The sequence below is a fragment of the Agelaius tricolor genome, unplaced genomic scaffold, assembly GCF_023055355.1.
Source record: "Agelaius tricolor isolate 1412-34295 unplaced genomic scaffold, bAgeTri1.0.p SCAF_5, whole genome shotgun sequence".
NCBI lineage: Eukaryota > Metazoa > Chordata > Aves > Passeriformes > Icteridae > Agelaius > Agelaius tricolor.
In genome coordinates, this window is record NW_027269265.1 from 39,732,623 (window position 1) to 39,756,671 (window position 24,049).

The 24,049-nt window shown below is 38.5% G+C and overlaps 1 protein-coding gene across 18 annotated transcripts in view; it reads right to left on the reverse strand.

Moving 5' to 3' along the window:
• CELF1 (CUGBP Elav-like family member 1) overlaps window positions 1-24,049 on the reverse strand; it is a 58,917-nt gene that overhangs the window by 11,427 nt on the left and 23,441 nt on the right. For 10 of the 18 annotated variants that reach the window (XM_071427538.1, XM_071427542.1, XM_071427540.1 and 7 more), the window contains 10 exons: window positions 16,899-17,086; window positions 16,036-16,118; window positions 15,585-15,633; window positions 12,332-12,466; window positions 12,056-12,135; window positions 11,499-11,660; window positions 10,075-10,156; window positions 6,932-7,060; window positions 466-579; window positions 117-302 (listed from right to left, as the gene is read on the reverse strand). In XM_071427538.1, coding sequence (XP_071283639.1) covers window positions 117-302; window positions 466-579; window positions 6,932-7,060; window positions 10,075-10,156; window positions 11,499-11,660; window positions 12,056-12,135; window positions 12,332-12,466; window positions 15,585-15,633; window positions 16,036-16,118; window positions 16,899-17,076 — 1,198 coding nt within the window. In that variant the 5' untranslated portion in view covers window positions 17,077-17,086. Of the gene's footprint in view, window positions 1-116; window positions 303-465; window positions 580-6,931; window positions 7,061-10,074; window positions 10,157-11,498; window positions 11,661-12,055; window positions 12,136-12,331; window positions 12,467-15,584; window positions 15,634-16,035; window positions 16,119-16,898; window positions 17,087-19,084; window positions 19,778-24,049 lie in introns of those variants that run through there. The other 8 variants (XM_071427532.1, XM_071427531.1, XM_071427530.1 and 5 more) reach the window with 8 other exon arrangements.

A 24,049-nucleotide genomic window follows, 5' to 3' on the forward strand; every position in this document is an offset into this window, starting at 1 on the left:
TCCTGGATTCTAAAATATGACACCAAATAAAAAAATCTGCAGGTAAAGTAGGTGCAAGGGCTAAGCTTGCCCTTTTGAAAACCCATCTTAAGTAGTTTCTGCAACTTTTTGCCTACCTTCTTTTTGACTTCCTGCTGCACCAATACTCTGCTGTGTTAAGAGACTCTGGTTATAGAGTGTGGGCAGTGCAGCAGCAGCATATTGCTGGATTCCAGAATAAGCCTGTGTGAGGGCTTCCATTGTGCTACCTGTCCCATTTGAGAGACCACCACTGCCAAGTCCTCCATTTAAGGCTGCCATTCCTGTATAAGAAAGAGGAAATAAAAGATGACCAAGTACTTCCACTGAGCCAGATCAACAACCTTTCAAATGCTCTGCACAATTACAGAAAGCAGGGAGCAAAAAAATCCCCCCAGAGACCTAGCACAGGCTGAGGAATGAGAATCAGCACTAGACATAACTTACCTGCTAAAGAGCTAACGTTGAGGCCTGCTGTAGCACCAGCCAGTGTCTGCAAAGCTCCAAGAGAAGCCATTGGATTAACAGAGGAGCTGCTACTGGAACTAGGTGAGGAACCTGCTATTAAAATAAAACAATTAAACCTCATCTCGTATTTTTAGTCCTGATAATTCAACTTCTTCATAAAGTTATTCCAGTAGAAAAAAACTAGTAAGGAACAGATCCAGGCAACACAGAACACTTTATGTAAAAAAAAACCAAAACACAAAACCAAACCCACACAACTTGATTGATCATACTGTTATATGTTCTTATATAAGAACATACATGTTATGTTCTAGGCCTTCCTACATTTTTAAAAATTTCTACTTCATCATAACATCTATACTCTTTGTAGCAATAATAATGTCAGTAAGTGTAAGACATGTAAGATTGAGACATTATATAAATGTTGACTAAACTCTGTATCTCAACATAAGGTAACCAGCAGTGATGCCCTGTTTCCTGCTGCCTAAAGTAAGAGTCACTTGCTATGTATTAACACATATCCTTGAAACATCACTCAAGGTGAAAAAGACCTGCAACATAGGTACTAGGGACATTACAGAAAGCTGAACATACGGTTTTCTGCCAGAACAGTAACACCACATGCCCAGATTATTTTGACACATTAAATAATTTTCTATTAAAAATCCTGCTGCCACAGCTGGGGCTAGGACTGAGAGAAGTCTTGAAATGTACATCCAAAAATAAATAGTCTGTCCTCTATTCCAGCAACATCTTCAACTACATTGATTCAGTTAGAGAAGTCTACCAATATAGTACCTAGGACAGTAACAGCTTACATGGCTCTCCAAATTCTACACCAGGTACAGTTACTTCTACAGAAGTCAACATCAAAATAATGAGAAAGAAAGATAGTATGTCAAAAGATAAAGAAATTCACACTGAGGTCAGCTACAAAGATTTATGGACATGATAAAATAAGAAATGCATGGTATTTTTATGATTATAAAGCAGTGGTTTTTCTAACAGGTTTGTACACTACTGCAGAAGAAAAGCTATGTGTATTGCTATTAACCAAGATGTTTATATTTCCTGCACAAGATGCACTAGAAAATATTTATGACTGCTAAAAATTAAAAGATACTGAAGACTGATGCTGTAGGGGTATCTTGTAATCTGTTTGCAGGAGGAATTTATCAGTTTGGCCAAGAATGTAAGAGAAGAACTGAATTTGAGGCATTTTCAATTTTCTTCATGTTTTTGTGATTCTCAATTATGCTCAGTTAAAACTTTTGAAAGAATTGTTAGCATCTTTCAAGAAGTTTCATCCACACTACATATTTACCATTTCATGTTTATGGCACAAAGTCTCTGCTGGGGTGGGATACTGGAACTATGTAAATGGAATACAGCCTAACAACCCCCTAACTAAAGGAGCTGTACCTAACCAAAGCTGCATGAGAACCAGAGGGCTGCATTTCATACCATTTTTTGTAATAACAGATGGAATGACAAACCTCCTCTAGTACTTTTTAAGACAAACTGTCCTATTAAATCAAAAATTGAGAGATAATGTCCCAAACTATTTTAAGATGCTTACTCTGATGAAAGGACACACTTCCTGTCTTACTATCAGTAGCATATTAAATGTTGGGAAAACACAGGGAACAAGTTCCAATATAACCCTCAAGCTGGTAGAAAAATTAGCACAGCTGACTGAATCAAAGCCAGAGTTCAGAAATCGTACATTCACCTTGATTTTAGAATATCACTTGTTTCTGCAACATTTCATTGCTGATCTTTATAATTCAAAAAGACACTATATTTGACAGATGAGAACACAATTTTAAAAACCCCTTCCAAACCTATCCCAAATAAAATAGCAGCAGCTAAGGAAAAAAAGGTTAGAGAACAAGGTGAGAGGGAAAATGGGTACCTTCCCTACTTTAAAAGGTTGTGATTTTAAATAAATTAAGTTAAACCACTATAAAAAGCTGATCACACGGTTATTTTAGTTTAGCTGCCTTTATCAGTAATTTCTTCAGGCAAAACAAGAAATGCTTTAGTACTGAAAATACTGAGAAAACAAAAGACTTGTCTGGATTTTCTTTATCCTGTGTACAATGGAATTGAAGATAGCATCACATTTCTGATGATGACAAAAGGCAGATAAGTAACAGTAGAGCAAAAATACAGGGCAATTACAAAGGAATGCTTCCTGCATATACCCTATATACCAACAGAGCCATCTGTGAATCTAGGATTTTTTCAGCCAAAGGCAATGCCTTGTAATAAAGTCACAATTTTCATTCATTAATTTCAGCACAATGTGAAAACCAAATTGTTGGACTCTACTATGTTCTAAGGCACAACTTCTGCAATTTAATCATGCACTATGCTAAGAAAAATCTGGTTTTTATTTTTAAATGATCAGGTGACAACTTGACCTGATATCCTGCAATTCTGTTCTTGAAATATCTAATGTCTGTTCTTTCCTATTCATCTTCATCACAACACTAATGTATTTGTAGGCTGTAATCATATCCTCATATGTCAGTCTTCTATTTTTCAGACTACTCCTAATAGCAAAGGAGTTCCACTGTTCTAGTCAACATTTCTGTTCTGTTTTTCTTGTGTTATATTTTAGATCAGAAAAGAGAACAAAGCAATGGGGATGGGAAATCATTATTGTTTTATACATGTTCTTTACTCTATCCCTAATTCTTAATGTTGTTTCTGTGCAGTTTTTGGTGGGTTGTTGGGTTTTTTCTTGCTGCTAAGGTTATGTTTTCTTAAATCTATATACTGAGTTATATCTAGTCAAAAAGGTGAACTCTAACAGAAGTAGCTGAAAATGCTTAAGAAGGTTTAAAGAAAATTTGAATATGTAATAAAGAACAGCTCTGTAGAAAGATACTGAAAGACATATTATTAGAAAGAAAATGACACTCAGACAAGGACATCAAGTGACAACTTGTGGAAGTAGGTAAACTGAGAGAACACTAAGTCTGTCCTAATTCAGTCACGTAGCATCCAATCAATGACCTGAAGAAAAGTTGAATTCAGGTGATGAATCAGACTGAACTGTACCTGAATCAGTTCCAGTAAAACCAGAAATATTCTGCTATCTCTGAAAAGAATTTTGCCAGAGACACATCAAGTCCAAGAAAATCATCTAAGCTTTGAGGTTGCCTTTAGAAGGAAGACAAATAGGAACATACCTCAGTGTTTGCAACCATTTCATTTTCCTCTGAAGCAGATAATTCTTATTGGCGCTTAAGTCAAAAAGATGGCAGACAGGACACTCCTAACCTGAGATATTTCTATAGTACTTCCTTGGATGTTCCTTTCACAAGCTAGTTTGAGTTTATCTACAGCCATGGTCTCTGCAACAACAACTACATAACAGCAGCAGACTGTTCAGTTCCAAGAGCTGATCTTCAGCAAGCTGAAGGTTTTATTTGACCCCATCGTACATCAAAATACACTTGGATAGTGCTTGGAACTATCTAAAGAAAATTGTCTGAAATGGGTAGGAAGGCAGCACAACAACAATACATAACACCTCTGAGTTCCACCATTCCAACGGGTAACCCATCCATAAGTCCATGGACTGCACTGTGTAGACTTCCAAGCTCCCTAGATACAAATGGTATCAGTGCAGATGAAAGAAAGTCAAGAAAGCAACTATGCAGAAAGATTGTCTAGATTTTTTCACCAATTATGCAATTTGAGCAGAGATGTCCAAGTAAGCATCAGGTGAACATTTGGATGACAGATGGAGAGAAGTCAAGGAGTTAGTCATCTCATCTGCAGTTAGGTTTAAGAGGTTATCACAGTAGATGTTGCCATATGTCCCTCAGACAAGGCAGGCACTTACTAACACATGGTATTGAACTGCTGTATACTGCATTTCTTCAGGGTCTGGGTGTGGTTCAGGAGGGATAGATGTTTTCTGTGTGGAGCCCAACAGCCTTCTATGTGAACATATACAGAGTGAATGCACATATGAATATTAACCAAAATAGAATCTCTAGTTTACTTGAAGACTAGAGAGTCAAAAGGCTGTATAATTACAGGAAGTATCATGGGATTGAATGTGTCTGTACACATTGAGGCCTCCCCTCATCTCAGTTTGAGTGCAGTCCTAAAAGGTGAAGCATATTTATACCTCTAAAAAAAGGCATTAGAACTGTTTCAGAATTTGATGTCAGTGACTACTTATAGACAACATGCTCTCAAACTTTTTATTTATTTTGAACAAAGCTAATTTTTACTCTTTAAAATTATATTTGAAATTAGGTAAAAGGCATGAAAAAGACAATAGTGCCTGCTTCATGTTACAGGCCTGTGAAGAGTTAATTGATAAATCTGTATAGGATATTAATACAAATGATCCACCATGATAACTGAATTGTTGACACAAAACCATTTAGTGATATTACTGATAATCAGAAGGTTATTTGAATTCAGCACAGAAAGTACTGGAAAATGGGCTGCTCCCCATCCCTGAGCCCCTCCATGAGAATGATAAAAAAGGAAGAGTCCTGAAGTATGTCTCTCATCAAGGAAAAAGGAACTTGCATAGTTCTGTGGAACAGCCAAAATTCAGAGAGGGAAAGCCAATTCCAAAGAATCACTGAATAGTAGCATAACTTAATTTGAAAGTGACCTCTGTAGATTATCCTGTCTAACAGTCTGCTCAGAGCTCATCTAACCTCTGAATTTGAAAATGTCCTTTCCAACTGAATTCTCAGTCTCTGAAATGATGGAGATTTCACAGCCCCTCTGGCACCTTGTTACTGAGCTTGATCACTCTTGCCAATAATTTTATTTTTCTATCTAATCAGAATTTTCTTGGCTGCAGCTTGTGTCCATTGCCCTTGTCCTTTCACTGCACACTTCTGAGAAGAGGCTGTCTCTGCTTTTTCTAGCACATCTGACATTTGAACTTCACAACCTGCCAGCCCTTCTCCACCCCAACAAAACAGAGAACAAACTTGCTTCAGTCATCAGATGAGGCAGCCAATAGGGAAATCTTAGTTCTAAATGCCAATCTCAACAAATTGTAACCTGACAAAGCATGAGGAAATATAGGAGAAACTGTCAGATACATTCATCTTCATGCTTCCTTTATGATGAAGAAGCATTAGTGGGTTATGAATGCAGCGCTTCTATAGTCTGATCTCTTCATAGTTTTTTGTTTGTTCTCTTTTGTTTTTAAATTATAGAATAGGATACGTAGCTGTGAGTCAAGATTAGTTTAAAAATTGCAATCTTTTAACGATTTCAGACCACAAAGTTTTTATGTAAAAAAATGTCCTGCAACAGAACACTCTTTGGACTAATTCTTTCTTGGGAATTTCTTTAAGTAGAAAACTGTGCAAAGCACCCATGGTTTAACTCCCAATCATGTGACAGAAGGTTTTCTAAACAGCTTTTCCTTGTAATCTCTTTAAAATCTCTTAGCCTGGCTCCTTGGTCCTCCTACACAACTCAAAATCTACCTGTGGAAATGTAAAACCCCCTCCTCCAACCATGTTTGGTCTCTCACAATCACAGGTGAGGATGTCAACTCTGTAGGACAGAAGCCAGAGATGCTGGAAAACTGACACCCTGAAAATACAGGGTCTCCCTTCTCATGGCAGGATTTAGTAATATCTCAAAATAGGATAAAAATAACTGAGCAGAATACTGATCCTCATTTGTGATAAAAACTTAGTATGTCTGCCATAAGCACAACTGAATTTATTTTTAATTTTTTGCTTGTTGCATTTAATGATCACATTTAACAATAAGACAGCAAAAGAACACTACTTGGACATTCTAGTATCTCTGGTTAATGTACATAACCTAAAGTTAAAAAACAAAACAACTCAAAACAAACAAAACACAAAAAAGGCAAGCGAAAGGAAGATACTGATTTTTATGTGCAACTCATACACTAAATTCTATACAACCACTTTCCAGTAGAAGTGCTAGGTGTCTGTTTATTCTATTTTTATGAGGAAGTTATAATATCCTTGTCTTCATTAATGGAACATAAACTGTATTGTTCTAGCGCACAGAATGCTTTATCTCATGCTAAAGGCATTTTCTCTTTCCATATTGAGAGGAACAGGGTGTATTTATTTACCTGTGCCTGCTTAAAATCACAGATAAACCAAATATGTGATGAAATTGTAATAATATGACTGGAAGAAGGTCACCTACCTTTCTGCTTCATGATGACCTCAAAAATTCTTTTTACTCTAAATTAATCTGACCATTTGGAGGAAGAGACACAGCAGGTAAAAAAGCTCTTGCTAGTGGCAAAGATATCTATCCTAAACAGAGGCCAGTGAATCTACTAGTAAACTGCTTCTCTATTAAAGATCAACATGAAAGTGACAAAAAGGGCTAGACAAACAGGTGACAGGACTTCCAGGGCAGTGCAGGTCAGGCTAGAGCAGGGGCAGTCTCTTACCTGAGCTGGTGAGCACGCTCAGGGGGCTGCTGGAGGAGGTGAGCGCGGCGGTGCCACTTGGTGTGTTCTGAGCCGCGCTGGCCGCGGCTGCCAGGGCAGCCAGGTTCTGTAACTGCATGGCGTTCAGTCCTGCAACACAGGCAGCAATGCGAGTGTCTGCTGGCACTGCCACGGCACCCACGTGTGACACACGCAGCAAGCTCATCACAGGACCAATGGCAGCGAGCTTAAAAGCAACAGGCTTAACACTAGTTACCAATCTTTCCTACATTGCAGCTCCTTGCTATCATTGAACATCTTTTTCTTTGCCCAGATAGATGTGATTCTGGAAAAGGCCAGGTAGTCATTACGCCAGATGGAGACTCCAAAGGACAGGCATTTTCAAGCAGTGTTCTCTCCAGTCAACAAAACATAGGAGTTAAGCCAGGGTCTGAGAGCTTGTGTGCAAGCTACAGAACTTGCCTAGACACCCGGCCAACAACTTCTCCCATCCTCGTGTCCCTCCACACTCTTTGTATGTGGACAGCAGTAAGTGCAAAATTCTTTCATGAAGGCCTCACACCACAGAGGCCACAAAGTCATGGCTTCAACCCACCATCAGCTGAGCATCAGCATGTTGTGTTTGGTCCCCCTGGCAGCCAAGAAGCAACAATCAATTGTGAGACAATTGTTAAGTGGCAACTCGTGACCACAGGATCAACCAACATATTTGTAGGCTGGTCAAACCCACTGGAAAGGAAAACAAAACCTCAGGCATGCTGTGTGTAGGGAGCAAGGAACACTGCAAGGGAGGAAGGGACCCCTGTGTTTATGAATTTTACTGGTCAATTTATTAATCTGATTCACCTTCACTTTGAGCCACTGCTTCTGAATGAAACCATTTGGTCAGTACTGACTGTATTTTGCTCTCTTTTTCTGCTAGAGGATCCATTAGAATGGATCTCCTCCTGAATTTTAACCATCCTTTCGTAGACTAGCTCCATTCTTCCAATTCTGCCTCCCTTCACTTTTCCCTTATTTTCCATTTTTTGTCTCTACCTTTGATTATTTAAACAATTCCTCCTCTCTTCATCTGAATTCAGACAATCCCTAATATTTATTCCCAACATAATTAGAAACAAAACTAAATTAATCACCCTTCATTTAAAAACATCAGAACATCCTAAGCAGAGGTGGTATCTTATCTTTTGGATACTCAGTAAGACCTTGGGAGCAAAGCACATATCTCAAATAATTAAAACCTCAGTTTTGTAATTTAAGCAGTAAACAGACAACGTAAGAAAGTGATAATGCATTATAAACAAATTATTTTCTAAAGTACTTCTAATACCTTCAGTATAGTTTGTTTGGTTTTTTAAACTCTTTTTCAATTGTTATGGGTTTGTGGCAGGATCTGTTTCCTTTGGCAAATTTAGTTTCCAAAACAAGTGGATTCTGCCTTTATTTAGATTCTCAAGATTCAATTATAACATAAAAGCATAAAGCTAAAGAAGTTTTCTATTTTGCTTTTATTGTGCTACAGAGGGTTAAAAGTGCAAGTGTTGGAGCTAATGAAGAACAGAGCAGCTTGTTCCTTACTGAAGCAGTTTGTCATGTGCACACTGCACCTGTCCTCTTGTCATCACACTGTTTTCCCATCTGCTTTCAAACAGCGTTGAGATTAAATTTTGTCTGCAAAGTCTGGTAAATGTGGGATCTAATAACCTACTTAATTTTTCTTTCTATGAATTTCAAGAAAGGAGATCAGCTGAGATATCATCAAGACCTTAAAACTACAACTTTTTTGGTAAGGAATCAGATTTGGAATAACCATGCAACACACTATTTATATGTCTGGATTTCAGGTTTTAAGGTGTGGTGGTGGTTTTTTGTCATCTTTTTTTTTTTTTTTTTTGGGGGGGGGGGTTGTTTTGTTCTGTTTTTTAATAGCAAAGAAAGAATTACCCTGGAAACTTCTCAATCTCTGACAGTTATGCCCTTCCCTCTGCCCCAGTGCTTACTGCTGTACTTTCTTCTTTATTACATCCTGTTTTTAAGCAGACACAAGAGGCGGGAAAGGCAGGATCATGTGCCCAACAAAATAATTTATAGATCACCCCCACACCGGATTTCAGTGAAAGGGTTTTTTAAAAAAAAGCTGCTTTTTGCACAGGTCTTGGATCTAAGAGCTCTGAAGAAGTCTAACATGAAAGAAGTCAATGTAGCAAGCTGAATTTAGAATCAACTTCCAGTATAAATCAAAATTCTTACAAATGAAAATGTAATACTTTGCAAACACTTGTAATTGTTACTGATGGGTGCACCAGCCAACACAAGTCAGATCCATAAAGACACTTTTGGATAAACTTCTGCACAGAAAGGGCACGTGATACTGGCAACTACTATTAAACTCCAGGAGGCAATTTGAAAAGTTGAAAGTCTTCAGTATTAAAATCAAAACTATAGATTTCTCTGCCAGCAGAAGAATTTAGAGAATGTGGTGAAAGGAGTTGCTAACATGTGTTTTATTATTCCCAACTGTGTGAAGACAAAAGGGACAACCAATTTACAGCTCCAGGACTGCTATACTCAGTGAATATTCTGACTAGCAGTCCATAGCAAGGAATTTGGCTCTTATCTATGAAGCTGATCTTCCCTAAAAGTAATGGCATAATGAACTGTAATTCAAATGAATGAATAAAAGAATCTGAATGAAGCACTAGCTCACATTCCTAACAACAATGTATTTCCAACTTAAATGCTTTGCTCTTGGGTATTGAAAATGGGTAAACTAAGAATCCAGAATCACTGAAAACACATGCATTAGGGAGTGCCTATTTCAAAAAACAGCTCTTCACATATGCATCTGTTTGGATGAAAACAAATACAGAGAGCATTCTTTTTGCTACCCATAAGGGAAGACAATTTTACATGCCAGAGGTTGGGGAGATACCACCACTTACCTTGGGGACAATAGTTAAGTAACATTAAGAAGGAACATCCACACTTGTAGCAGAGAATTCCTGTCATTTCAAAGGAGTAGGCAAACACAGGACTACTTATTTTAAATGAGATTAAAATGCCTACAGCCTTTTGGCTACTTTGTCTACCCTTGTTCTCTTTTGTCTGGCACTGAATTTGTCTTCTGGTTGAAGAAAACTCACCTCCCATTGGGTGGAGGCTGCTCAGTGTGTTCAGGTTCCCAGATGAAGCAGCTGCTGTCTGCTGAAGGAGCTGCAAATAAAGCTAGACATTACACCAAAAAACAAAACAAGAGTGAGAGTGAGGGCTGGCTCTGCTTCTGGGAGAAACTGCATCACACCACAGCCAGAGCGCCGTCACAAATGAATTCCCGCAGCCCAGGCACCACAGCACAGCAAAGCCTAAAGAGAATTTCCTGAAGAGCACAGCCAGAGCACCACCGCAGTGAAGCTCCTCGTAGCCCATGCAGCACTTTGCAGCCAAAGCAACAGCACAATGCTTTCCTCACTCAACATCAGCAGTGCTGAGAGAAAATTATAGCCAACACACAAAGACAAAACCAGCAGAATCAGTAGTGAGAGAGAATTCTTATTCAAAGCACCTAAGGCAGGATTACCAACCCTAAGGATATGCTACCTCAAAACAGACTGTACAGCTGACACTGCCAGCATGGGCCAAATGGCAATGCCAAACCAAAACCAAAGAGCCACCAGGAGAGGGAACCTCCTCTACTCTCCTTATGCACAGCAAACATAAAAGACATTTCAAGCTTTAGCTCAGAAGGTTTTTAGAGATCTCCAAATCCTTTTTCTATTAACTAGCTGTTATTAAAAAAAAATTCCAATCTACCAAAACTAAAAAAGTAGTAAGAGAATTGTCCCATTTCAACTATACACCATACCAAGAATGAGATGAAATTTTCCTTTTCTGTTCCTCAGACTTAATATTACATGAATACAGTTGTCAGACCTACTCTGGCAATTCTCTTGAGCAAAAGCATATCAGTTTTTGAAAAGTTCATCCTTTAGGAACCCAGCAAAATCAACTGAAATGAAACTGCAGTCTACCCTCTGTTACATCATTTTTGCTGAACAGAATAACTCCTCTCTATTTTCTGTAGGCTTTGCTTTTATTTGGTTGGTTGTTGTTTGGGTTTATTTACTCTGCTTCAAATCTGATCATCCTTTCTATCTGGACAGTACCAAGTACTGTTCCAGGTTTCACTGGAAGAGGACGACAGAAATAAAGGAAAATTATAAAGGAATACAAGGACTATGTCATCAGATAGACATGAAAAGGGCATTTATATGGTAAACATTGAGGCAATACTATATACAGAAAAAGCATATTCTACAGAATGCAGGAGAAAAACCCAAGGTTTCAGTAACTAGGGCTACTCTGACTGGGGCTGAAATCCTCCTATAAAAGTATTCCAACTAGATGAGAGCACATAACATGATTTCAGCCTTCTGATCCACAAAATGGGGATTAAGAACCCAGCTCCTATCTTCCAGGAGCCTTCTAAAAATGAATATATTAAACACTGCAAGACAGTCAGACACTCCAATCTCTGAAGAGATGAAAAGAACCCAAATCAGAAACTCACTGCTAAGTACTGGGGTCCAAGTGTGTTGAGACCAGCCAGGTTTCCCCATATTGAGGCAGCACTGATCTGTTGCATTTGTTGCTGAATTTGCTGAGCAATTCGTTTCTGCTCTTTGTCCTTCTGCGTGTCTGCAAATTTTACAACAATGGGAGAAGAGCAACCCTGCAAATAGCAATTCAAACAATTACATACTTGCTATCCCCAGCAGTCACAAAAATACTGAATTAAGACCCAGTCATTGGAATCATTCCCCTCCTCCTCTATGCATACATACAGACATATATATAATATATATATATTCAAACAGAACATTTCATCAAAGGCTCAAAATCTCATTTGCTTTTAATTCTGTTTTGTATTTTAGTATTTTCTTTGCAGATGAAGTTTCTATCTCCAACTCTAAAATTAAAGCAAAACAAACACAAGGGGTCCAGGAGCAGTTTTTGTGAAGAAACACAGAATTGCACTTGTCCTTCTCTCTGCTGTCTAGTCCCTGAAACTCCATAGTGACTGCGTGACAATTACACCTGCTCCTGACACCCACTAACTTGTTTTACCTCCATGGTTTGTGCTTGGTGCATTGCTTTGATTGCTGTTTGTGCCATGGCTCTTGTTGTAAAAGTCACAAATGCACAACCTGGGGAAAGAACAAAAAGCAATCAAGTTGTTCACTACCTCCACAATTATTGAGATGAATACAGGAATGAAAATGCTTACTGGGTAGGGAGGAGGTGTAGGAGGGAATCACAGAAAAAGCTCAAATGCCAGGCTGAGTTGCAAAAGGCAGCATCCAGCATCCTTAAACTGCCAAAAAAGCTTCTTGCTTTGCTTACCTCGGCTCAGGCCATCCGGGCCCCGTAATATCCTGCATTCTTCAATCTGCCCAAAGGGGGAGAACATCACTCGAATGTCATTTTCATTGCACTTCTTGGATATCATTCCAATAAACAACTTCCTATCTTCTACTGCTAAGGAAGCAAAAGATAAAGAGTATTACCAGCAAATATGTGCTTACTAGATCTTAGGTCTTCTCTGTTAACCTCAGCTATTTCCCTTGTATTTAGGATATGGGCTTATCAAACCAGATTCCCGGTAATGGACTGTGTCTTTAGTTTAAGAGGATGTATATCAGGTACTTCAATGAACCTGACAGATGTCTGCTTTATGATTTTATGTTTATGATTTGCTGATTTTTAGCCTGTTAAGTCTGTGAACAACAGGAATGTTAAAAAAAGAAGAAAAAAAGTATGTCAGATTCAGCACTTCCCTTTATCTCTTCATTTCTAGGTGAGGCAAGGCTTGAATGTGGTTTATTGTACTACTTTCATTGTCTTTCCTCTGCTTATTCTATCTTTAGACTACCAACATATACCTAACTGCACATAAACAAGCAAGTAGAAAGCTTCTTTTTAGCCTCATGCCAATCACCTAAATTTAGATATGCCAATTTCCTCATGCTCCTCTCTCAACAGTGGAAGCAACAGCAGTTGCTAAAACTGAACACCTTTACTTTTGTTAGTGATAGACCCATTCTGATGTGCATCAAAAGCACAAAAATAACACCTCAAATCAAACCACGGACTGTGTGGTACTGTTTCTTGGCTCTAAATACTGATGCTATTAGATATATTAGAGTTGAAGAATACCTTTCAGCGGGTGGACTATTTAAAATAAGTGGTTCAGAAAGGCATTTCCCTTCATTTTTCAGTTAGTTGTTACTAATGTCAGCTAAAGGTCACTTGAGTGAGTGGGGTAAATCTAAATTCAGAGCAGATTTTTATACTCTTGATTTACTTATTTAAGGATACTGAACACCTCTGAAACACCTCCTTTCAAAGGATGAAGCAAATTGTTCATAATATCACTTGAAAATATAAAACAACATTCATCACAATATAAAATGATGAATACTCTAGCACATTTTGAAGCTTCAGAAAAGTCTTCTCCTATTCAATGCTATAGTGAAGGGAAACCAACTTATTTGTTGAGTCTTCTATGATGCTGGAAAGGAAGACACCAAACTATTCCAGCAGACATGGCTTTAATTGGCCATTAAATCTTAATGTTGTACCCAATTCATTTTCTGGTCTTAGAGCAGAAAGCTGCTTTCAAATCCTTTTAGCAGACCATTTTAGTTCAAGAGATCCAGAATCCCTTGTCTTGGTGGGAAGTTCAAATACTCTCATAACTAATGCTTTCTTATGTATTGTTGTCACCTTCACTTTTTATTAACACTCAGAGTTAAATAACAGCCTCAGAAAAAACATCCTAAAATTCCACTGAATACTTTTTTAAACTTTCCATTATTTTCCCAGGATATTTGTATGTGTGTTTCTATGTAATGCAAGGTCATTTTAAGTTTAGAGAACCTATTCTGTTCTCCTCCCAAAAATACTTCAAAAGAATGACTCCTTTCTAGATATATTTACACAGGAACATGTCCTGTATACCCATGGAGGAATCTGCAGATGGAATTACTCCTACTATATGTCGCCCATACATTCCATCTTTTATTTTTCTATTATATTAAGGGGTAAGCTTTCTCATCATGGACTATCTTCTCCATGATGCAACACAAACTACTGCAAATGAAGAAAATAAAATTTGGTTGAGCCTAGAAAGGCTGAAACTATAGGATAATAAATGCTTTCTTTGCTTAGGTTGCAGCAATACAGATACACACATATTTGAACATCCATGTATGTAGGTACATAAAGGAAAGGCATTTTTCATAAGGAAATGCATGGATAAATGATCATTTACCCAGTGGTAGATGATAAATTCTTAATCCATCTGAAATGGCCAATGTGCAGAAATATTCAGTTTTTCTTCTCTACTGAACTGCTATTAATTCTCAACCTCTCTTGTATGCTACAAGAAGTATTTTTGATTCCCACCCCAGCTGCAACAGACTTTGCTTCACATTGGACAAACACATGAAAAAGCATTTCTAGATTTCATAAAATCATAGAATAGACTGGTGTAGAAAGGACCTTAAAGATCACCTAGCTCCTCTGACTAGACCAGGCTACTTAAAGCCCCATCCAGACAAGTCTTGAACACTTCCAAGGATGGGGCACCCACAGTTCCTCTGGGTAATGTGTTCCCACGTTTCACCATCCTCACAGTAAAGAATTTCTTCATAAAATCTAATCTAAATCTCTTTCAGTTTAATACTGTGATCCCTTGTGCTATCACTATACTCCTAGATAAACAATCCCTCCACATCCTCCTTGTAGGCTCCCTTCAGGTACTGGAAGGCTGCTAGGAGGTCTCCCTGGAGCCTTCTCTTCTCTAGGTGGAACAACCCCAACTCTCTCAGCCTGTCCTCATAGGGGAGGTGTCCGTCCCTATGATATCTTGATGGCCCTTCCCTGAACATGCTTCCCAGGTCCATGTCTTATGCTGGGGGCCTCAGAGCTGGATGCAGTACAATAGATGGGGTCTTACAACAGCAGAGGGAGAATCACTCCCTCAACCTGTTATGCCTCCTTTAGCTACAGCCCAGGATGTGACTGGTTTTCTGTGCTGCAAGTGCACACTGCATCTTTATATCTATTTTTTAGCCACCAAGTCCTTCTTGGGGCTGCTCTCAATCCACTTATCACTCAGCCTGTATCCATGTTTGCAGCACCTTGGCCTTGCTGAACTTCATAAGGTCAACACAGGCCCACCCCTCCAGTCTGTCAAGGCTCCTCTGGATTGCTTCCTTTCCCTCAACCACAGCACTCAGCTTGACATCACCCATAAGCTTGCTGAGGATGCACTCAATCCCACTGCCCATGTCCCCAACAAAGATTTAAACCACCTTAGTACAAAGAAGAACTCACTGGATGTTTCCCTAACTGACAACATGGTTCTACCACAAGCAGCAGCAGGAGAGATACTCTGAGTCATGGAATTTGAGAGACATCACTCACACTACCTATTATTTAAAACACACCTTTCTGATTTCACTTTATTTCTTTTAAAAAACCAGGCCTCCAATTCAAGTCTTCATCAAGAGCTGTTAAGCAAAAGGGAAATCCTCAAGTTTCCTGACTAACCCAAAGGATGACACCAAACTGGGACTTTAGTAAAGCTTACCATTACTCTTTTCGCTGTCAGCTGGTTTCATCTGGATAGGATGGTGCATCTAAAATGTAAAAAGATTATTTAATCCCAGATACATCCACTTCATACTATATGAAATACATCCCATAACAATTGTGAAAGAAAGAAATTATAGGCTAAATTGCCTCAAGAGAGGTGCATATGTAACATTACAAAATTCCAAGAAAAGGCTTTCCTAATTATATGTCATCATTCCTCCTCAGAGTATTATAAAAGTCATTTCCACCCACTTCACTGCCATATCATTCTTTTATATACTCCAAAATTCCCATAAGTTCTGTTATTATATACGTCTCATAACTCTGATCATTTGAATAGGTTTTTTACAACATTATTTTAGGGCAACATAATGTGTTTGTGCTTCAGTGGTGCTGGAGCTCAGAGAAACAAGACAGTTGTGAAGAAAGCAGGGCTCTGCTCTTACCCCTGGGAGGATCTTCATGTTGTGAAGAGCATTCTGTGCTTCTAGTGCAGCTTTACGGGTATAAAATGTAACAAAACAGCACCCTGCAATTGAAACAAAATATTAGCCAGGAATGAACACCCAATCTTGGAGCGCTGTACAGAAATTGCAAGCCCTACTTCATCCTTCCAATGCAAAATGTATGATAAGAAGAAGAGGTTAGGTGCTGAAACAGGTAGGTGCTACCGTTTGTGACAATTTAAGAAAGATTTCCAAGTGTAATAAAATAGAATATGTTCGGAACTGACCCAACATCCCTACCACACCATTAAAACAAGCAGATATATCTGTTGGCTACTTCATTTTCAAACTCAATTATTTTCTTGTACCAAAACCCTACCTACCTTCATAGGAATTATTGCATATAACCAAACGGCAAATGCAGGCACAAAATTTAGTAAGAATTTAATGTTTACAAGTATTCGATTAACACGAATGACTAAAACCCCAATTTCATATTCATCTGATACTGTGTCCCATTCAGCCAAATTTTGATCATATGACATAATCACAGTGATGCTCGGGAGCAACACAGTATTATTGGATGTTCTGCTGTGCAATTATAATTCGTACTCCTCAAGCATCTCCATCACTGCTGAGCTCTAAAAAAAATCATGATTTTTCTGAGCTCAGCTAATGGCTGGATCACAGTTCAAGTATAATTAGACAAACACACTTAAAGGCTTTATAAAGTCTGGGCTTGCATGCATATGTGGTCACACAGAGCTCTAAAGGGCTGTTTGAATAAGCACACAGCTAAGACTGCAACTACGTGAAAGTGGCTGAAATCCCAGGTCTCACAAGAGAAGTACAGAAGTTCTCACCTTTGCTTTGAGGAGGGTTTTGGCTCCTGTCCCGCAAGACATTGATTTCATAGACAGCACCATACTGTTCAAAAAGTTCTCTGAGATCCTTCTCACACCAGCTCCGTGGGACTTGACCCACAAACATTTTGATAGCATCTAGATCAGGTTGGTCTGGGTGATCCAGTGTGCCATTCATTTTCTTTGCACTAAGAAAAGCAAAAAAATTTCTGGTTTATATCTTCCTACAAATTCTAAACAAAAGCATGCTTACGGCAAAATTAAAAAAAAAAATTAATTTTCTACAAATATATAAATGTGTATGATGAAAATATACATATAAAAAGGAACTCTTGCACATTCCCAGTATGCATACCAGAGTACACTCACATTTACTGGCAAGCTATGTACTTTGAAATGAAACACACTCTACACAGCTGTTTAAAACTCTGTCCCATAATGCAGTCAACATCTGGGATTCAGGATATAAATCTGCTGAGATAACTGAAAACTAACACTAGCTCAGCCATGTAAAAGGAAACCAGAACTGAAAGGAACCTAAGCTCAGTCTACCTACAATCTACCAAAGTTATCAATAATCACCGAAAATGAGAGAATGTTATGACTACATTTTTACATGCGACTAATTGTAACTGTTTATCAAGGTGAAGATTCATCTTAAAACAGAGAAACAGAATAAACTGATCCAATGGTAAGTTTCTTTAAAGGTTTACAAGGAAGTACTTCTTTGTGAAACTAGGGAGCTTTCAACAATAACTGGCAAAAAACGAGGCTAAAATTGTACATGAAAAAGCTGGGATTGGACAATACAGTTAGTCACAGACTGAATCAGGTTCAATAATGTCAGGGCTCTAACAGAGGAAAAAAAAAAAGTAACTTCTTAGACTACAACAACACGGAAGTTTTGAGTATGGGAATCCTCAATAGGTTCCAAGGCATTCTGTCTAGCCATATGAGCAGTTTACACCCTATTAATAAAAGTTGTGTTATGCTCCACCCAGCCAGTTGACTAGTCCTACACTGCTCCCTGCATTGACTCCTCATTATTTGTTAAGTGCAGTGTGATGTCTGTTATCAGTAGCCCCAGCCTGGTACACCAGAACACCTCTCCCTGCAGAAGTCTGACTATAACAACACCCTATTGCAGCTATAGTGATTAGCTGGTTAAAACTGCTGACCAACCCCTGCATAATCTAGAAAGGACATGGGGAGTGGAACAGCACCTATACAATGATTCCCCCCACCCCCAAACTCTTTGCTGAAGGTGGTCTTCTTCAAAAGCAGTCAGTTCTCTTCATCTCTGCTTTGTTCCTTTGAAGACAGTTTGAATGGCTTTTTAACTGCACGATGGTAAACAGTATTCCTCACTGTCCATCTGAAATCGTATTCCCCCCTGAAAAGAATTTTAAAAAAATCCAAGCCCAGTACTGTTTAGTGTTTTTCCCCACCAATACACTGCTGTTCAGAGCCTAAGGAAAAAAGAGATGTTAGGGAAAGCTCATAATTTTATAGTTGTATGAACAGACTTCTAGAACAACAAAGCTTCTTACTAGAAGGGAAGAGAATAATCATAAATGCTTTCACTCCTCTTCACCTTTCCACTCAGAAAGGGTCAGCACCTCTCCAAATAGCCAAGGGAAACAACACCCTTTACAAACATGTAAACTGCCTCTTTTCATTTCAGTTAAGAACAATTGGAAATTGTTTACCCTATCCAATAATAGTTTTCAGCCCTGCCTTCCATTGGTAGCTTCAAGAGTGCAAGATGGCTCCTGTTAGCTGGGCAACTCTTAATATGACCTCAACAGTATTCAAGGAATATTTTACTCCTAATTAAAAGGTTTAGTCTGGAGTCATTAATAGGGAAGAACAGAAACAGTTCTTCCCACAAGTGATTTCAACAATCTATGTTATGATATCAGTACCTGTAGCATACAATAAACAGTGTCATCAAACAGCTTTATTCCTCCTTAGTCCTTATCTCCACAATTATCAGACCATTTTCCCCCCATCTTGAAACCAACATCAATCTTCCATGACCACTAGGATTTCTTCAAGAAAACAAACTGCAGGCTGTCCTATCTCTCCTTCCTGTCCCCCTCTGTCCCAACAGACAGCAGGGGCTTGAGACAGCAATTCCAGCTATCATTTTAGTTAGAACTTAGATATGAAGAGGAAATACTTACACAGGGCTTGCATTCAAGGAGCAATGGTCCACCATCATCTCTGGGAGGAAATCCAACTTGAACGCGGCCATCACCTCAGTCTCTGACAAACTCCTAACACTAAATCAATGTACTGCCTAACCCCCTAACAACACCACTTCCAAAAGTCCTGCAGGTCTTAACACTCAGCCACACAAAAAACACTCAAACCACAGAAACAGAAGCTCAGGGAGACCAGCAATAGACACCACAGAAACAGGCTGGACTGGGAAAGGGACATGGAATCCCAGATTAAAAAGGGGATGCGACCATGTGAAGGGAGGCTCAGCTTAATACACAATGAAAATGCTGATGCACTAGGCTTGTTTTGTGCAATTTTCCCTGGCGAAGCAGTACTGAGTGCACTGTCAGATAAACAGAGTGTCAGATCCATGAAGATAGCAATGGGTAACAGAGCAGAAAGAATACAAACTCCAGTCTTTCCACCCCCAACTAACTCCTTGTCTCCCAAAATGGCAGGCCAAGGCCTTGAAGTTCAGACAAGCACTTTCCAAATCAGCAATACTAAGGTGTGAAGTCAAGAGGTTTCTTTACCATAAACATTTTTAATAGCTGATTTCACTCTCTTCCCCTTGTGCTCTACTACTGACACTCTCAACTTCTATGGCACAAAATGCCAACTACAATTTTTCTCCAAATCTGCCAGAAAAATCAAAGCTCAGATTATTCAAAAATTCCTTAACAACCACAGAACATCAAAACCGAATCCTTTTATAGAAGTAAAACATACATTGTTCTGGAAACAATACTTTGTCTAAAAATCCAGATATAGAGAGTCTATAAATGACCAAGAAAGGGAAAAAACTCCGTGATTTACTGAAAACCATTTTATAACACTGATCAGAACACCTCAGCTGCTTCATCATAAAAACAGACATAGCAAGTTGATCAAGGAACTGTGAGATGCATTTACATATGCAATGCAGGCTTCTTGTTAAATCTCCAATACCCAAACTAATGGGGAGATAATGTGGATAAAACTGGATACACTGTGAAATGCAGAAATATTTGACTGAGTGGAGTGAGTGCTGCAGAGGCAGCTGAGTGTGTTGGAGCACTCAGGAGGAATGGTTAATTGGAGTCTAACATGAGACTAGCAACCCTTATATATGGTTGTTATAACCACAAAATAACCTCTCAGAGCATCAAGGACTGCATGCTGGAGCAGCTGTGATCACATCTTTCTCTTCTGTCAATGGCTGCAATAGGTACTTGCAGTTATTCTGACTGGCCAGTATACATAGCTTTATTTAAGCTTGCACAGTTACAGGATGTCAATTGGTTTTTTTCATAAATAATGTTTCCAACCCCTGAAAAAAATTTCTAAAAGAGAACCTTTCTTATCTTTTGCCAGCAGTGAGGTTAATTTAAAGGAGCTAGGCCTTGTAATACAAAGAGATATGCATACACTGCAAAATAAGAGAGGACATACATTTCTCACACATCAGATGTTCAACAGTAACTACTTCATGCATGCTCTTACTATGTGATAAATGCAAGAAAGCATTCTCTTTAAAGAAAAAAGTGTAAGCTATCTGCTAAGCACCATTGTTAAGAACATGCAAATAGGCATTAGGGAGTACAGATCAATTTTTCAGCTTTCAATAAATGAAATTGTTCTGTCTACCTTTAGACACATATTACAGGCTTCCCACTTGAAAAATGCCATGTTGAGTAAAGTCCATCATATTAATAATATTCAAATGTTAAAATTATCCTAGAGCCCATTTCATGCATTTGTCTAAAATGAGACTGCAGAGAAAAACTTTTCAGGTTTATATGATTAGAACAACAGATTACAGGGTGATTCCTATGTGAGATGAATCTATAGACCAACACTGTAAATTCTGGCCCTATCCAGGAAGACCAGAACTCAATCCTTCTGGTCTTTCACTCATCTTAAGCATTTTACATCAGCCAGTAAAATGCCCCAGCTGCCATGCTCACTGTAGGTTCCATGAAAGACAATGCTGGCAACACATTGTCTAGAAAATGGGTTTTTAAAATGTTACTGAGATTGATTTACTGAAGAAAATCACTACACCATTACAATTTGATTCTATGCCCACCGTTTCCCTCTGCTCCTCAAAATCAAGGTCCTATCTTCTTGTTCCATTAAGACAAAACTGCAATGCTATAGGCACAATTTGTTGGAAAGGAAGAATTAATACTAGAATGGTGAATAAATACCTGAAGATACGTTAGCCAAGACTCAGTGTCCCTGGTGCCATACTTCTGAAGTAATGATGGCAACTTCAGTGACAAAACAGTGTACAAGCGGGTTTGGTTTAGTGTTATTTAGCTGAAGGCTTCAAGCTAGTGAAATTAAAAGACTTACAGACTTCACTTGTGAAAATATCAAAAGGAGTGGAAAAACATGGTATTTCACTACTGCACAGAAATAAGAATTAAATGAGGAAAAAGTGTTTCTTTAAAATTAGAAAAACGCAAAAGTTATCCTAACCATTTCTCACAAAGAATGAAAAATAAGGGAGCTAAACACACTTATTTTTTGCTCAGATGTCAAATTCCTGCTGGCTTCCAGATCCATTCTTTGATTGTTTCTATTCAAAGGATAACAGAAACAATGTCTGAAATTCCAAGCTCCATGGATTGTAGCTACACATTTAAATGCTGTGCTCATCTGACAATATGAACATTAAAAAACTTCTATGTACTACACATTAGATCTCAATTTTTACACTTCTGAAGCCCTAGATGATGCTGCAGAATGTGTCATATGTGCTCCTCAGAGACTGCAGAGTACAAACGTCGAAAGTTTTTTGCTTTTTAAATTTACAGAATAACATCACATCCTAGGGCAAAAAAAATCCTGAAAATTCACCATAAAACTGAAAATCCTCTATCATATTTTCTTTCCTAAGAAAGCCTAGTTTTAATGAGTAATTAACTCTGAAAGCTATAAGATAATACCACCTTTTATTTTATACATTCTGTATTCAGATAGCATACACAAATCTGATGCTGAGGGACTACTGGCATGGTGAGAGCAAGCTATGGGAAAGGATGTAGGCTATGGGGAAATCAGACACTGTGAAGCTCTGAAGGAGACAGGTCCTAGAATAAACTTCCCCTTGTATTATCTGTGCATATCCAGATTCTTACAGTGCTGCTGAATTGCAGTTTTGTTTTTACACTGATAGCCTCTACGTTACATGCATCAAAATACAGCAGTTGCTTGTCAATATTTTGTTGTTTCATTGTTGATCGTGTAAGCATGTGGTCAGAATGTTTTCTGCTTATGTTGAAATCCAAACTGTCTCCCCATGCCTCACTGGGTACAAAAAGCCCCTCACCTAGTTGCCAAAAACTGCAGTTTCTTCCTCTGCCAATCTCTTTGACTGTTATGCACTGTGGGTACACAAACCTGACACATTGAGAATATTGAATTTACCATCAAAATACATGAAGTTTTTGGGCTGCCTACAATTCAGATTAAATTAACTGAAAAACATTTTATTGATGTAAACTTTGGTAGAAGTTCCCAGAAGATGGAGAAAAGGGATAGGAGGGGAAGACAACTGCCTCTACCTTGGAAATACCAAAGTTTTGTGGTGCTCCCTCTTATGCATTTATCTGAGAGCAGATAAATGAGATGTAGATGCAGATGAATTTTTACAAATCAGGTAAATAAATTTAATTCTAAAAATAGATCCTACTATAAGCTTTCCCCACCCCACCCCCCCCCCCCCCCCCCGCCTTCCTCAAAATATTTCTGGGGAAAAATATTTGAGGTACATCAATACATTCCTGACCTACTTCCCTGGCTTGTGAATGAAGTCCTGTAGCTTCTACTTTAATTAACTCTGTGAAAGCTCAAAAGGAATGAATTATGAACTTTTGTCTGACTGAAGAATCCCCAGGACTCCCAGCTCTCTGCCAGCAGATGAAACAGCAAGTCACCCAGTCTTCTGGTTTGCAGAATGAGGCTTTCTCTGCCTAAGTACTCTTAGAAAGAGAAAAATGAAACAGCAGCTAAACACACCTTTTTTGATAGTAAAGAAAAATTGTAGCAGTAAATTATATAAAATTTATTTTGAAAAGTTAGGGATTTTTTTTTCCTTGAAAAAGGAGATGAAACTTTGCACTGAAGTGAGGAAATTTGTTATTCTAATTAATTCTAAACAGTGAAGCTGATAAAAAGACAGACAAGAAACACATACAGGTACATTTTTGTCTCAAATTGTTTATGGGCCTCCTCAAATACATATGATTATCTGTTCTTCCTGCTATACAACATACACTTCACACAGAATCTCTGTGAATGGCAATGATAGGCCTAGATCATACCAAAGAGTGGGAATTTGCCTATGCATTTGCATTAGGACAAAACAAACCAAACTATGTAAAAAAAAAAAAGAGTTGTCCTGTTAAAAGCTACTCAAGAACTGAACTGTGCACATATGATGTAAATGCTCATTAAAACCACTGCACTATATTCAATTGCTTTAGTAAGTAACACTAAATCCTCCTAAAGAGCTCCCCCAACACCACAAACTACACAACCAAAAAACCCAAACCCCACACCTCTGGACTTGAGGAAATGTGACAGCATAGACAGCAACCAGTATATACACTTTCCTTTCTTTTTGTAATGCCTTGCAACTGCTTTCACTATGCCACCCCACCACTTATGAACAAATTCAATCTGTGATATACTCAATATCTGGCTCACTCCCGAGGACAACTTACACCAAATGGCAGACAGCAGCTCTGCAATACGAGAGCTTATCTACCAGGAAACAGGTTACAACATCTGTTCAAATTTGAGAAACAAAAAAAACCCACCCCAAACTGCAACTGAGTCCTGCTCTGCCAGTGGCTGCTACTGGCAGCACGTCTAACGAGAACTCGGAAGAAGCTGAATTACCAGTCTTAGGACCCTCTTATACACATATATCAAGT